Here is a 16,577-nt window from a genome sequence, read left to right as displayed (position 1 = left end):
AAGGTAAAACTATGAAAATACAATTTCATGTATGTATCTATCAGTAGCACGTTATATAAACGAACACTTTCCTTCTGAAAAGTTTTTCTATATTTACTGATAAAGCAAATTGAACACAAGCTTTATTAAATTTTCTAGTTACATATCCCATTACATAATCTGAAAATTACATTATTCATAATACAATTTTTTACATTATCGCCATTTATTGTGGAATGAACTATCCGCTGAATAACCGTATTTAATTACAGTACATTTCAGTTTATGCATAAAACTTTTATGTTGAGCATGTGTTTTAAACGAATATTGGTATTAATTATGCTTTTTTGTATGTTTCTGGTGATACAGATAGGTATAAATAAAAAGTTGTACATTTAAGGAATGTAAAGGATATGAAAATTTGAAAAAAATTGAAACGCGAAATCGATGTTGAAATTGTTGCGCCTGCGCATTGCACGCTACGGGAGAGTCATAGGGGGCACTAGATTCCGCGCTGGCGTAGTACCGGCGCCGAGAGGGCGTGCTACGGTCGATCGAGCGAGAGTGAGCGCTGCCGGCGGCATAGAGGCCGAGTTAAACGGGCCAGATCGCAGATGGACGTCCGCGGGAGCGTTCTGTCATGGAGAGCACAACGCGACGTGTCGTAAGTGTGCTCAAGTGTCGTCATCGTCGTGGTCGTTGCCGTACTCGTCGCGTGTGTAGTATTTCGGAGCGTGTCGCGAGATTATCAGAGTGACAGTCAACAAAGATAGGCGTGCGTAAGGATCGCGGTGCTGTTGGTGCTACTATATCGGTATATATCGTGAACTGTGGCAGTCGAATAATTACATCGGAGCCACGTCTGTACGGTTCGAAGGCGTGTTTTCATCGCCGAATAAAAGAGTGCTCTTCCATCGATCGAGCAATCAATACGCACGTGCGTTCGACAATCGATTTGTCGTGCGGTCGATAGATCGGTGAACGGTGCTGTGACATGTTAACTACAGTGCGTGCCAGTGTGTCTATTAATAGAACTGTGTGATTCGGTGTGCCGCGAATAATCCACGTGCTCCATCGAACAGGGAACGATATACCTATTGAACTTGTCAACAAACGATTCGACCGCAACAAGGGAACGCAGAGGGGATACAAAACGGTGGGGAGAAGACATATTCGTCGAATCGAGTCAATGTCGACGACGTAACGCGCCTGTTTCCGCGTGACATGAAGGTATTGTAAACACGCACGACGCAGTCACATATTTATTACGAAATTGAAACTGAGTGAGCACGTTGGTGCCTCGTGAAGAGCTAGTAAACAAACAACTCGAACAAGCTGGTATACCTCAGCGATTTGTTTTTCTCTGGCGCTAGTATCGCGAACGTAATATACCGCTTCTCATACACCGGCGACCGAATCACACTTTGCCCTTCAAGCAAACGAAGCTTCGATCACATCGTGGGATCTTGATCGTGTCACGAAGCCGGTATCACGGTGCAAGAGATTGCGACTGTTAGTGAGTGAACGTATCATTGGATAAGTGTTATCCTCGCCTTCTCTCTCTGGAATACAAAATCCTGTTAACCCGATCCGTTAACGTAACGGGCACGGACAAGTGGCCGAGCGTACCTCGCCGCTGCGCATGCGCGTAAACGAATTATTTGCGCGCGTAAATATAAAACTCTCCCGGCGGAGCGTGTACGGCGCGTCGATAAAAGCGAATCAACGAGAAGAGTAGAATCTTATATCAGCGAGGAGCTTGTTCTCGCTGGTTAACGGCGTACCGAGGAGAAGAAGAATAAAAAAAAAAAAGGGAGGGCGAGAGACGAACGATGCTGCTGTCCGGTCGTCGCGGTTAATTCGCACGTGTCGCGATGTCGGGCGGCACGGCGGGCGTCCGTGGCACCGGCGCCGAGTGCAGGAAGTTCGCGCCGAACATATTCAACAAGAGCAAGTGCAGCAGCTGCTTCAAGCAGAAGGAGGAGCACAGCGCGGAGGCTCTGGAATGCAACAGGGTGAGTTTTGCTTGATGGACTCTTTCTATCTCTCTTTCTTTCTCCCCTTTGTAAGCGCCTTCTCCCTTCATCTTTTCGCTCTCTTGCACTAGCGCATGTTTCGCATTCTTACTCTCTTTATCCTGCGTGGTCTCGCTTCGTCTTACGCGTGCGTACTCGGCTCCATCGCGATCGGGCATTTTCTCTTTCTTCTTCGCCCTCGAATTCCTTGCCTTGCCGTGGACCCGGGTAGAAAGGACCCCAAGGTCCTGTCCAGGCTTCGATGTTATGTAAGATGAGCGTGCACGGTGAACTCGATTAGTCCGTTCAGCAACGAACGGTTTTCGCCAATCTCTCTCTTTTTTAGCCTTAACCCTTTCGCCACGGTAACGTTCAATAAAACCGCGCTTACGCAACGCAGACAGAACGTAACGTATGTAAATAAGTAGGAGCAATCAAATTGTTACGATTCACCTAGGTAGCCAGTCGTGTTTCGATGGTAATTACGTGTTATTTTCTGAGTAATAAAATAAGAAACAGAGTAGTCCATGAAAGTCGTATCAAGTTATCTCTAATCCTCGCAGCTTGATAAACGCCAGTTTGGAAATTAGATAAGAATGGAAGACGTTGAAATGCTTTCGAAGCTCAACGATGATAAATCAAAACGATTAAAGCGTATCTTTCCAAAAGTTGTTCGTCATTCGAGCACGTTATCGGTTGTTGAACTCGTCGGAGATGACTGAAATTCGCGAGTTTAATTGTTTATTTGAAAAAGAAAACCTCGAAAACGACCTCGTTACGCCTTCGATAGCAAATAGTATGTAGGTCACCTTGTTTTCAAGGATGATTCGTTAGAGTAACTCTCTAATTCCAGCTCGTTGAAACAGAGTTGTAAACTAGCCGTCGTGTTGATCGATAAATCAATGGAAATTCTAACAATTTTCAAACTAGCGCGCGGGCAGAAAGGAAAGATGAAGGGGTTAGCGTAACCGCGCGAGTTCAGAGACATAAATAGTACGTGGCACTGTACAAGTTTGATGGCCGTTAAAAGAAGAACAGGAATCTTTATAGTAAGGTTTTCTTGCTTCTCCCGTGGTTTTTATTTACAACAGGACCAGCCGTGCTCGTCGATGAACAAAATTACCTCGTAAAAGACAGCAGGAGGGAGGGGTGTAAAATAAAAGCGTTAAAAATCAATTCACGCTGCGTATCGTACGGTACCGCTAAATGGCACCGCCAGAATATACATATATGTATATGTTAATATCGCGAAACAGTTGTTCGTTTAAAGTTCATCCGATAAGACGATATCGTCCCCTTTGTTTCATCTTCATAGATCTTTTCCTAGTTCTTTCCATTCTATTTCAAATAAAAATTAAGAGTAATATCTGTTCAATTTCCAATAAATTATAGTATTAAGTTTTAATTTTGATACTTTGATCGTATAGAAAAGAAGTAATTAAGAGAGGAAAGCGTCTAAAATTTAGAAAATTTAGAAGAGTACCAGCAGTCCAGTAGTTTCCTGCATTATTCTCTCTTCCGTTCGAATTGCATCCTGCACGGTAGATCACGCGACAGGAAATTGCGAATACAGGGAGCATGGAAGAACACATTAGAGGATAATTCAGAACTAGTCGAACGAATCGTCGCGTTTCGTCAAAGAACCATCTCCTTTTCCCGCCTTTTTTCCCCACAAAGATTGCGGCAATTTTGTGCTCGCGTACAATAGGACACGTTCCTCGTTCCGGAGCCGTTGCAAATTTTGGAATGTCAGCAGCGTTGCGACCTGTTCTCGCTGCATTCCAGCCATCTCCTCTCGGCACCCTTACAATACAGACCCTTTCGAGAGTTGTTGGCTTGTCGGCTTTCGCCTGGATACGGTATCTTTGTATCGGCTCTATTCCTCCTTCTCTTTCGATCCCTTGCCACCTTCTTCTTTAATATCCCGATTCTTTCTCTCTCGTTCTTACCACGCGCTGTCCCTGGTGTAACCGCAAATAACGAATGCATACGCAATGCAACCTTTCTTCGTTCCTCGGTCGCACGGTTCTTCGCCTGCCGGTGGTTCGTAATTTGACGAGGAGAGCCTCGAATCAATGGAATTTAACCTTTTGCAATCTTTCTCGCGGCGACTCTCTACCGTGATCGTTTTTATCAGCTACGACTATCCCGGTTCTCGCGGAAGTTGTAGCTGGTTGCATGGATGCAGCTGTGAAACGCGTCTCCCAGGTCAATTTCGAACCGAAAGTTAGCTCGCATTTTCCTAACTCTTTTTCGAATCGTGACTCCCTTTTGTAACAGAAGGAAAACCTCGCGACATCTCCTCGTAAGCAGTATCTTTAATTCTTTCTTCAATTTCCCCGCTATTGGACGTATTTTCTAATTACAGAAAACCCTTTGTGGTGCCTAGATTAAGCAATGCTTCGGAGCGATCCTTTAGCTCGAGTCCAATCTTTCGATTATGTAATCGAGGAATTTCAAAGATTTTTCTATCGAACGTTAATCGATGGTATCTTCCTCGTGAGGTCGCCGTGCAAACGGTCCACTTAATTGGGTTTCCTTATCAATCTAAGTTTTAATTCTTCCAACGTAACCAACGTGCTTGTCGTGACGCCGCGATTCGACGTTCGAAGTCTGCAAGTCATGCTCGGAACGGAAGTTTTCGCGATGCTGTCGTTATCGATACCCTTTCAGCTTTAATTATATCCTTGTCGCAAAGGATTCTTTGCGGTCCGTTGGTATCGAAAAAATATTTGAATCGGAAAGAGTTAATCACCGAATTGTATAACGGAGTAACAGTCGGATCCGCGCGAGGTTAATTATCATTTTTCGCGCGACTTCGCATCCAGTTCGAATTCGTGCCTTAATTCCTGTAATCATCGGCTTCCCGTTCCTTTCGTTCCGGGTTGCAACGTGAGAAAGTGATCAAAAGTAGCCGGTATTCGAACGAGAACGAGAACGAGGAGAAGGATGGTTAAAAGCGTGGAAGAACTGCGTACGTACGCGTCGTGGTGTTTCGTCGAGACCCCGAAGAAGGAGGGCCCTTCGGGGTACGTTGTTCCTCTGACCGGCCATTATCGGTCCGCGACTCCGTATTTTCTGTCCGATTACTTCTTCGTGAGCGCCTTGGTAAGTGGTCTTGCAGAAATAATTTCCTTCGGTCCCCCCCCCATGAGCCCCTGAAATTTTGATCCGGTGAAACGATTTCGTTGGATGCCTTACGGTATCCTCTTTCTTTCCCTTCTGTCCTCTACGCGTCGCGATTATTCAAATATTTCCGGAATTATAACGCCAGTCGGATGAGTCTGGGAACGCAAAGTTCCGGCGTTCACAATCACCGGTCTAATTCAACGATATTGTTCTGTCGCGAGCGTGCAGGTGATACGTTGTTACTAGTACGCATACACGTCGCGCGTTCAATTAATTAACGGCGTTTCACGATCACGAGGTAATTCCCGATTCCTCGATTCCCCGGTAATTAACGTTCACCATTGCGCAACTATCCGTTACAATTTTCTTCTCCTCCGTCCTCGTTTACCCGGCGAAATCTCACCGGCAAGTTAGACAATGGGACACGTATGCATACCGGGTGTCCCGATCGTTTTATAAGCACGCTGCATTCGGATATATTATTCACGAATAATATATCCGAAGCAGACGGCGCCACGCGGAGCGTGTCGAGCGCAGGGTTCAGCATGCAACTGGTCGCTTTTAAAGGGCATCAGTATGCAGAAGGTCGCGGTGGCAAGAATTTTGGGCTCGTCCCATGGACGGGCAAATTTTGCCTCCTCGCCCGTACGCTTACCTTCTTCTCTCCTCTGACAACATTTTTACCGACCAGTCGAGCGTAACCTATCCATTGTTAGCAGCATATATGTATTTACTTTAGCTTACTTTAGCCGGCCATAAGCGAAGTACTGTTATGTCCGATGGTGCTCGTATGACGTATCTCCTCGGACGATCTTGATATTTCTTTCTCGCGTTTCGAAACCACAATCCTCTGGCGAGTCGCTTTTCGGGACGTTGGCTGCTCGTTAAATTACCTGTTGCCGGACTGCATCGGCCATTCGTGATTATTTCGCCATTACTCGTCCGCGAAATACCGTTGCTACCTGCTCGCGGACCGCAAGTTCCTCATGGTATCGCTATATTTCTCGCGTAACCGAGAAAAAATGCCGATGATATTCTCTTGCTAAATAAAATAACTACACAACTTTCTACGATTATGCTAACGCTGATTAAGATTAAGTTGTGTTAAATGAACGCAAGAAAAACTCGGACGGTTCTATCCGCGAACGAGGACCGTGTGGCCATTTCTTCCCGTCGAACAGAACGCGAACAGGTATTCCAGGCTTTTTGCAATGTCGTGTTGCACGACACGACCTTTCTGTGAAACGAGCCCGATAACCATCTCTATTGCCTGTCCATAAGATCATCAATAATTTGTCGTGACTACGGCGAAAAGCAGCGGACCTTTTTTAACGTGAAATTTATGCCTGCCCGGCACGCAGATATCTTCGCGTTATCCGCATCAGGCTCGATCTATACAAACGCGTACAGATAATCATCGAATTATAAATTGTCTTTAGAAAGGGATACACCCTCTAGCTTTTAGCTTCTCCACCGTTTAGATTGCCAAAGGTTAATTCGCAGAAAGAAGAGTTAATAAACAAAGGCAGTGCGGCGGACTGTCGCGTCGTCTTGGAGAAAGGTTTTCCTTGCACAAATTAGTGCAAGGGATGCGTTCTTTGGCGAAGTCAGTGTTTAGCTATGAATGACTAGACTGTGTATTCAGGAAGCTCTCTGGGTGATCCTACTTAATGAATAACTTTGACGCGGGTTTATTCGCAAACGAAGCGTAACACGTGTACGCTCTTTCTTTTCTATCGTCCTCGGATGGATAAACAGCGTCGAGCACTTCGTTGGTGTTCCATGCTTGATGGGGTTCCTTTTACGACTTTGCACGTTCTATTTATTAGCGAAATTATCGTAGGGAGCTATAGTTAGAAGCTTATAACCATTATTCTGTATTAAAGCCACGAATTAGATGGAGGTGTAACGATATCCTAGATTAAGTTTCCACCTGTTGCCTCGATAAATCTCTTCGATTTGCTCACGGTAACATTGCGTTGCGGCTGTAATCATCTCCGACATAAACTTATCTGTTTTTCACACGTCTTACGTCTCGATTACAATCCCGGGTACGTTTATTCAGATGCTGATGAACGTAATATCTTTGCGAGTCTTGTAATACGCTCGTTACTGTGTGATATCGTAAATTCTGAGGAAACTGAAACCGTAGTTGATTGATATTGAATTTGGAAGCAAGCCGAAGAGAGGGATCGTAGTATGGAACACGAGGTATCATATTCGAGGGGTCAGAAACGCTTAAATTTTAGGGTGGCACCGTTCCAATCCATTGAGAATCTATTTAGACCCCCCCAATTTAGAGATATTCTACCCCTTTCATAACTCACCCTTCCGAACCAATGCTGGTCAACAGATTCCAAGTTACGTCATAATGAGATGGTTAGTTAACGCAAACTCGTTTAGTTTTCTATCTGGCCTGGTTATGAATCGAGTATCTCGATCGTCGATCCTCGATCGGTGAGCCTGCGGACAAAGTTGAGATACGCGTCGCGACAAAAAGACCGGTGCAGAAAATCGTAAAGACGGGTATCCAGTTGTAACGGTATACAAGCACGAGCAGTAGGCGACAAGTTACACGTAAGGGACGCGTAAAGGGAAAGAGGGGAAAAATAAAAAGGAAATAAGGTTACGAGATACGTAGACAATGTTAAACGAAAGCTCTTGGCCGAGCGTGGTTGCTAGTGAATGGAGCACCTTTGGTGGCCTCAGTCGCGGTGCATTCATCGAGGATCGATAGCCCCGCGGCGATTAATCGAATCTGGGAAGCCGGTGAGGCCACTCTTCTCCTTTCCTTCGAATTGATGGTTTTTCCTTGCGCAACCTCCGTCCTGGCTCGCCATAGAAGCCGTCGTACGCACGCTGCTTGCCTTTATATGGACTTCATTGAAAACGCGGCCGGATCGGTCGCCTCCAGCACCGCGCACCCTCCAGCTCCTCTGATAGCCAACCTTTTGCTTCTCGTTATCGAGGAAATTGACTATCGTTCGTGAATACGTGTCCAAAATCATTGCCTTTTCTTTGGTATTATGAAATATTCAATTAAGAGAATAGGATTTACGAAGGATTTACTCTGAATTTTGTTCACGATGGAAAATTTACTTTGCGGCCTTTGTACGATTAATTAATTAATAAGAGAAAAAGATGCTTGAAATTTCGCCTGCTCGAAGGACAACGATGTACTTAGTGAAATGAGTTAAATTCAGCCCCTTGTACCTTCGTGTTCTCCGACCAGCTAACGAGTATCATTATGCTGTCAATGCATACCTTTACGCGAGCGAAACGGTCGGTTCTTAATAGAAAATAAAACGGATGAATGAAGACGATGTTCGAAGCGATTGGTTTGCGGCTTGTTCCCAGGGAAAATCCAGATAGGTCCACGTCAATGAACGATCCGTACCAGGTCGGCTTTACGTTTACGGAGTTTCTCTTAACGAGAACCTCTGGTTCCTGGTAACGCGATTTCCGCGTAGTTACGTCTTCGATCGAGACCTAACAAACAACTTACCTCTACGTCTTCCCGACTCGGTTTCTTCTTGTTTCGCCCGATAAACCATCTATTTATCATTTCTCCGCCAGTTCTCCTTCAACTGCTCGCAATTTCCGCTAACGAATAGATACTTTCGTAGAAATACGTATGATTTTTCCGAAGAATTAGAGTCATCCTAAAAGACCATCCATCTTTTCGTTGAGATTTATCGTTTATGAGCGACCGTCTGCTCCGTTTCCTTTCGGTGGATTCTCTCGATGATGGATGGTGAAAAGACGGAGAAAATAAAAGGTCTTGAATGTCTGGTTCGCGCGACATCCACCTCGGAATCAGCGTGATATTTCGCCTGGTTTTCGTGCGTCGTCACCAGCATCGTTGCTATTTATCCTCGAGCAAGGCGTTCGTCCTGGCGCTGACCACCGGCAATTAGCCTCATGGTCGCAACAAGGACATCCAGTTCGTGATAGGCTAAACACAGGTCGGCTACTCTATGAGATATTGCCCGGTGATCGAGGGGGCTTGGAACACTGGAGGGATAATTTGTGATCATTGCGATCGCGCCCCCTTCGTCGGCCTTTACTGGCCAGAAACTCCATTACCCGTTCGCTGATTGAGTTCTACTTATTGATTAATGTTCCGAGTGAATCTATCTGAACAACGTTAATTCATCGTTCGCTTCTCCGTTTGCTTTCTGTTCGTCGTCGAGGTGTTGCACCCAGGGTGAACCGCTGTGATAAGTAATAAAACACGTCCGAATGTTTTCCTCGACGATCTCATCCTTTCGTTGAATTAATTAAAAGGCAGTGGAAATCGTTAGACGTTAGAAAAATTGTCATTTCTTTCTGTTATGATTACTTAACGTTCCTCGAGCTTTCACATTCCATCGGTCTAACAGTCGTGTTTTATTTGCAATAAATGATATGAAATGTCGTGTTATAATTCTAGTTGGAGTCGCGGAGAATTTTATTACGTATCGAATGAGTAATAAAATCGTTCGATTGGTATTTGAGATATCGCGGGGCAGCAAGTTGAAAAATATAAAACGCGATTTTTCTAATCAATGATGAAAATAAGCAAATGTTAATATTCTAATACAAATAGAAGACATACGTCGAGCTTACAGTCTTTATTACATAAATTCGGAGAAATTTGATTGAAAAATGTCCGTTCGGAGGGGGATAGCCTGTTAAGTAAGTAAATCTATGGGACAAATTTCGCCCGGAGATAGAAATCGAACAGTTTCCCATTCAGTCCGAGAGACACGACTTGGACAATTAGTTGCAGCGTGCAGATAGCGAATCGAATTCGCCGTGTTTCCATCGATACCGGTTCCCCGCCAGCCAATAACCCGCGATTAACGCGTTCTTTACGATCTCGTGAGAGAAAGAGAAAGAAATAGCCGGCTTTCATATATCCAGGGAACACGTGCGCCACGAGAAATAATCGTACATTTATGCCTAGCTCGATTGGATAACTCATCAGGTAGAGAAACCGCGCGCCGCTACCATAAACGCCGGGCCGTTTGCAGCTCGCAGCGGTGCCGATTTATAGGTCGACCAAGTTCGATCGTTGCGCGCCGCTGTGATTACCTGTAATCGAACAGGCATAACGTACTGGCCAGATCTCCTTCCCTTCGATAATCCAACCGCCCTTCTGTCTCGACATTCTTCTCCCTTTTCCACCAGCTTCCCTAAAGGGAACCCTTCGCTGCTTCTTTCGCGTTGCTCCCTTCGTTGTAAACGTCCGGTGTTTATGTTGCTTCGTAAGAGGCTCTGCGTGTAACCCTTTGCGCGGTGCTTTGACTCTCTTCCTTCTACACCCAACCACTTTCACACGTTTTCCTCAACCATCGTTTACGCTTCGTTCTCCGTTCCCTTCCGTTTCCTCTCTCTAGTCTCGAGCACATTCTTCAGCCCTGTTCGTTCCTCTCCCTTTCACGGCACCCTTGCGTTTACGCGTTCTCAGAATTTCCAGACTTCCAGATTTCCACGGACGTTCTCCAGATTTCTGTACCGTCCGTTTCTTTCAACCACCCCTAAGAAATATTTACATTTCACTCTGTGACTTTCTTAAGCGGATAGGAAATAGTTTGAATTATTCGTTTGTAAAAATGAAAAGATTCGAGGTCGATCATATTCGTGAAATAAATCGGTCGATTTTCCATCTGGATATGGTATACTTGTTCGGTTCTCTTGCAACGATACGTCAGCCGCGAGGATGATAAAAGCGAGCCTGTATCTCTGTTTTCCGCGGCTCTTAGATCTTATCCGACCTTGCCGTCGGTGCATAAGCGATTTATAAATAATGTATGGGCGTTTATTTATACACGCTCGCGTACGCGCGTAGTCCTGAGCCCGCGAACTGGCCCGTGCAAGGAGCGAGCGTGCAAAAAGAAGGATCAAGGGTGACCGCGAGGTATGGGGGAAGGGACACGCGATTGCCCGTATTCCTTTTGGTCGGACGTGATTCATTCAGATGTTACGTCCGTGTGCTCCCTTTAAACCGGTCAACCGATACGAGAATGGCTGTGTGTAGTCCTTCGCGACAGGAAGCTGCGAAACGTTTCAGGGACAGGACCTTGCTCAACTGTTAAGCACCATTATTTGCTCTCCAACAATATTTCACTCGGAATTATGTATATTTAAAGGAAGAAATTAATTTGAAGAAGGTATCGATTTTTCTGGTCCGAGGGTTATATATTTCTTCAAAGTTAAGTCAAGCTGAAAAAGTGCATGTAAAGTGCAATGCTCGATTGCTCTTGAATCTATTCTCTGCTGCTCTCTTTCTTCTCTTTCGTTCGTCGAATTCACTGCTCGATTTTTGCCCCACGGTCAGGGTATCAATCTTTTGATAGATAGAAGAAGAAGGTACGAGGCATGGTAGCAAGACAGGAAGTAAAAGGAAAACTTGTTTCGCCAATAGCGTACACATTTCCACGCGAAAGAAACGATAACGTCGTAACTTGTTTAGCGTTCAATCCGCCAGAAGGTTTCTTGATCTTTTTCGAAGAAGATACGAGTTCGAGTTGTGTGCTGTATCCGGTCATCAACTTGAATGCCAGTTGAATTTCGTGTCTCTTCCCTTTGCTGGCTGAGTAGATACAATTGTACCTGGTCAGACAAATTAAATACCTCGACTACTGCATTAAGAAATTTGCGAAAAAACGAAGGCAAGCGAATATATTGACGTTTTTTCAATTTGTTGGTGGAAGAGGAGAGGAGAGGAGAGGAGAGGAGAGGAGAAGAACAGAGACGAGTCAAGGTTTTCAGCCAGTATAATCCCTTTATGGTTCCTTTATCAGGATGACGCCGGAGGAGACCACGGCCACCGCGAGGGCCGCTCACTTTCTCCAATTTGTCATTGGCGTACGGCCGGCGATATTGCGATATTAATTAATCTTCCGCGGCGGTGCACGCGCACACGCTCGTTCGCGTTCCATTCATGACGCCGCAGGATACACCTCGAGGATCCTGTACCGAGGCTGCGTGCACGTGTACACCTATATGCACCACTCGCGCGCGTTTCATCGTTCGAGATAAGATCCGGAGCAGGTGGAGAGAGCCGCGGTTCAACACGCTCTCCTGCATCCTGCTCCCTTTGCTACGGAGTGCACTTGGAAGACCTGTTGCCGCGCGAACCACAGGCCCGCAAGGCGACCAGCGACAATAATTAGTCATCGTGAAAATTACTCTCTTCTCTCTTTTCGCCTTGTTTTATTGCCATGTGTTGATGGGGAAAATTGATCGTTCTTTGGGTTACTGTGTTAGCGAAGGAAATTGGAGCAGTGCAAGTGCAAGGTTGAACGAAGCGCAAGCAAACTAGCCACGTGCTTACGATTATCGCGAATCATTATTATTCGTGATAGAAATGAAAGGCAATTAATTACCCTGAGTATAATTTCGAGAGTTCGGTTTGCCATTCATAGGGATGCACGTGCATCGAGAATTGCATCTCGCCGGGTCGGTCTCTTACAAGGGGAACTACTCAAGTGTTACACTCACTTATTAATGAAACTTTGCCAGCTTGTAGAGCTCGTCGAGCTGAACACGCCTATACCCCGTTTTGTGGACAGACGGCTAATTGTTTAAAAGATATTAACAATTACAGTTAGTTACTCCTTACATTCTGAAGTATGACAAACTCACACTTCAAATCCTTGGTTCCCAACATTTTTTTTTTTAATGATAATTTGTCTCTTTCTAAACTAAAATTCTATATTCTATTTTGAATAACAAGCTGGCGAAGTTTCATTAATAAGCGAGTGTAACACTTGGGTAGTTCTCCCGGGTCGGTCTCTTAGATAAGATCGAGGACAGGTGGAAAGTTTCTTGCTCCCACGCGACTCGCCGTCCAACACAGCCCCGGGACAACCGAGCGTTCTGGGATTCAACGGGTCGGGTAGATTAGAATTAGGAATCGTTACATCCGACACGGATTAAACAACGAGAAAAGAGGGACGTGAGAATGATGGAGCGTGATCGTGCCAGGTGACCAGGAAACTGGGTCGAGCCTGATGTCAGAAAAATATCGAACCTCTAAGGTACGAAACGCTGAGAGGGAACCTGTTACAGCATTATTTCTTCTTGCTTTCGCTCCACGCAATCGAACGGGATAAAAAAGAGAAGCTTTGCCTCGTTCCACCTCGATGAAGAATACAATTAAAGTTTTTATCCTTCGTCTACGTGTCTCGTTCGAATTCGATCGTCTAACAGTGAAAATTATCCCAATATCCGACCTTTTCCCACGAGATTTTCAATTGTCATCTTCCTACGCTTGCTTGGAAACCGATCGGACTGGGTGCAGGGCTTCTCTCCTCCTGTTTTTCTCCTTTTGTCGTTGTTCGAAGGGGCTTCGGCCCAGGTCAGGCCGATCCCAGAGCGGCTCATTGATGATTTCGGTCGGGTCCTGGCGAGTCGTAAACTGTTGCTGCAAAATCAAGCCCGTCCTTTTCTTGCGTGCATTACGGTACCGGCAAGCCGTCCAGCGCAGCGGTCTGATGCGCGACGCGTCACACACGAATCGACTTTTCACTGGCAGGATGAATCATTACGTCGCTAGTAGCTTACATCGAACCGCAAATGACGCGAAAAACCGTCAGCGAAACGACGAAGACGTCTTGCTCCGGAACGCTGAAGCGTGAACGTTTTTGCCGTGAAAATTGCCACCCCGTCTTGGACGATTGATCGTCGCGAATGCGAAATACAATCGAGCTTCTTTAACCCTTAATTATCTCAGGGTCAGATCTCACCCTGACGGAGTTGAATCTCATTTTATTTTTCTTATTTTTTTTTTCAAATTTAATTGCACGCCAGTTTCATTCCCACGGCACTCGATGCGTCGAGTATTTAAACACGGCATTATCAAGTACACGTAACAGATAACACGCTCGTTTATGAAAGAATAACCGTGTTTGCTGAAAGATTTCCAAGGAAACTGCGCGAGTGCAACATTTTTATCAACATTCCGGTTTTAATTCTCGTTAATCTCTTGTCGCATAGAATTGCTTAATCAACATTCACCGCGTTTTAATTCCCTCGTATAAGAGAATCGATGATTTCACAGGTAACAGGAAATGATTCTGCTGTACTTTCAAATTATAACATTCGTTTACGAGCTCTTTTGATATTTTATTTTATAATTGCATACGATGTTTGCTCTTCTTCGCGTATCCTTGAATAGAGAACGGTTTAATAATCGTATCGAAGCGTTTCCATTAAAAACGCATAAAACTGTGAAGGCAAGCGCGATGCTTAGTCGTGTTCTTACGTTTCATATCCTTCTTTTTACGTAATATGGATTTTCATATGAAATTTTATGTACGTTCCGGTGCAACGTAACTGTCCTTGCACCGCAGCCAAGTGTAAATGCACTCGGATTGCATAAGGATACGATCGTTTCGTTGTTGATTTTGTTGCGCACAGAAAAAATGATCGCGCTCGATCGAACATTGAATATCGATTCGTACACGATATTCCTTGTATTTCCATTAATTCCAGACGACTTGGAAGCTGGTCAGCCGAGAGAACAGCTCGGTCTGATGGATCGATGTTGCCGGTGTATACAGCCTGTCACGTTCCCATGTAGCTCGGGCACAGGAATTTCTTTCGTAACCTTTTCCTTCTATAACGGTGATCCGGCTTAATGGGTGACAAATACGAGCAATTAGTATAGATTAGATATTGCTGGTTGAATCATTGGATGAAATTGGTGTAACTAGCGAGAGGCTAGGGCGCGAGTCGAGAATACATCTCCAAACGAGTTGATAATTATTTCTATATTCATTCGAGTTGGTCGTTAGAAAATTCGTTTCGTTGAAAGAGGATAGGTATCGCGGAGTTTAAGATTGGAAGGAAAATTATTCGCAGTCCTAGGCAGGAAACTGTTGGGTAAACGGTTCTCAGGCTCCACTTCCTGCTCCACTTGATCGGCTGCAACTCTTAAACGGAGACAAGAGAAAGGCGTGGAGATTTCTTTGGAAATTATTAAGACCGGAATACTGGTGGCGATCGAATGTGACGTGTATTTACCTGGCTGCGCGAGCCACATTCGATCGCAGATAAGATTCATACGGCTGCTTGTAACGGAGCAGCTGTTCTCAGGAAAAACCTCGCTGCTGTGCGTTCGATATGGCTGCCGTTCGTTTTATTCGTACCTTAAATTTTTTTTTTTTTTATCAATTTTTCATCGTGGACGATGAAGAATCGATATGGGAATCGTAGAGACTTTGGCTAGGTGTCTGTATATTATGCTATCAACGATAATAACTACCGCAAAAAAGGCAATAACACAGAGGAGAAGGAGATAGAGCTTTGCTGCCGGGCTTAAACGCGAATTTCAGGCTCCGTTTACGGCCTCGCTCGGCCAGAATAATCACGCAACATACACCGTGAACAATCCGTCGAAATTGCCGGTGGAATAAAATCACCGGGCTATTACGCGTGTTTCGTGTCGCGTTCGGTTCTCTCTCGGTGTTTCGCGATGCCGGCATGGCAGCGATTTATTTACCGCGACAATGTCCCTGTTTGGACAGTAGCCTAATTGTAGCTGGCCGTAATTGCGGCCAGAAACACGGTCCGGCTTCGCGTTTCTCTAGACTTCCTGCAACCGTTCGAACGATCGCGATAATTCAGCCAGAACCGATAGTCGGTTGGGGCGCCGTTTTACAAGCTCGCGGCTTTTACTGCTTCGCTGCCTCTCGCGAACATTTTTATTCTATTCATTATGATTCTGCTAGCTATTATCGTCCTCGAAACGGTCTCGTCGCGGCTGAAAATTAAAGATCATCTTTCGATCCTAGCTTAAAATTGATTAAAATATTTCCTGCTTTCACACTCGGAGAGATAGAAATTTCTCGCCTTTCATCTGCAGGCAGAAGGTAATATTTTCCGCGAATGCTCGCGATGACAGCGGACTATCGTGTTGAGCAGAATGGCGGGAAGAGCTCGATCAATTCACATTGTTGTTCTCTCGCCGGTCTCGTTGTGTCGTTCCAAAGACCTCGATCGATTCGTGTTCTCTCATGCGCGTCTTGTAGGCAATGTGCTTCCCTGTGGCTCGTTTAACAGGTTGCCCTGAACTACGGTTCAAGCTAGTTCGTTACACGGTTATGACGAAAGTGAGACACCACAGGTGGAAGTGGTCTTCGAAGGTTGTGCTTCGTGAACAGACGGAGAGAGAGAGAGAAATTCCTTCTGGAGACAACTCAATTGATTCTCGTTTCATTGCTTGCTTCGATGACTCGAACTACTTTTCAAGCTTGTTACTCGCGATCGATTGTAGCAAAATTGAATGCTCTGATTAATTCTCAACGCGTTGAATTTGATAAAAAATTTAAAAAAAAAAATTGTGATTATTCAAGGCAGCGAATAGAAAGCTTAAATTAGAATTTTAAGTAGTCGAAGACTTTCTACTTCTTAGGTAAAGTTACACAAAGTTTCTTTGGCTAATATGGCGCGACAGGTTTGCAA

The 16,577-nt window shown here is 45.0% G+C and overlaps 1 protein-coding gene across 4 annotated transcripts in view; it reads left to right on the top strand.

Moving 5' to 3' along the window:
* Window positions 1–507: 507 nt before the first annotated feature.
* Window positions 508–16,577, top strand: part of LOC114871753 (protein outspread) — a 115,287-nt gene continuing 99,217 nt past the window's right edge. For all 4 annotated transcript variants that reach the window (XM_029178063.2, XM_029178061.2, XM_029178065.2 and 1 more), the window contains exon 1: window positions 508–1,994. In XM_029178063.2, coding sequence (XP_029033896.2) covers window positions 1,854–1,994 — 141 coding nt within the window. In that variant the 5' untranslated portion in view covers window positions 508–1,853. The remainder of the gene's footprint in view (window positions 1,995–16,577) is intronic.

This window comes from Osmia bicornis, chromosome 12, assembly GCF_907164935.1.
Source record: "Osmia bicornis bicornis chromosome 12, iOsmBic2.1, whole genome shotgun sequence".
NCBI lineage: Eukaryota > Metazoa > Arthropoda > Insecta > Hymenoptera > Megachilidae > Osmia > Osmia bicornis.
Note: the sequence above shows the minus strand (reverse complement) of the source record. Positions and strands in the feature narration are given on the sequence as shown.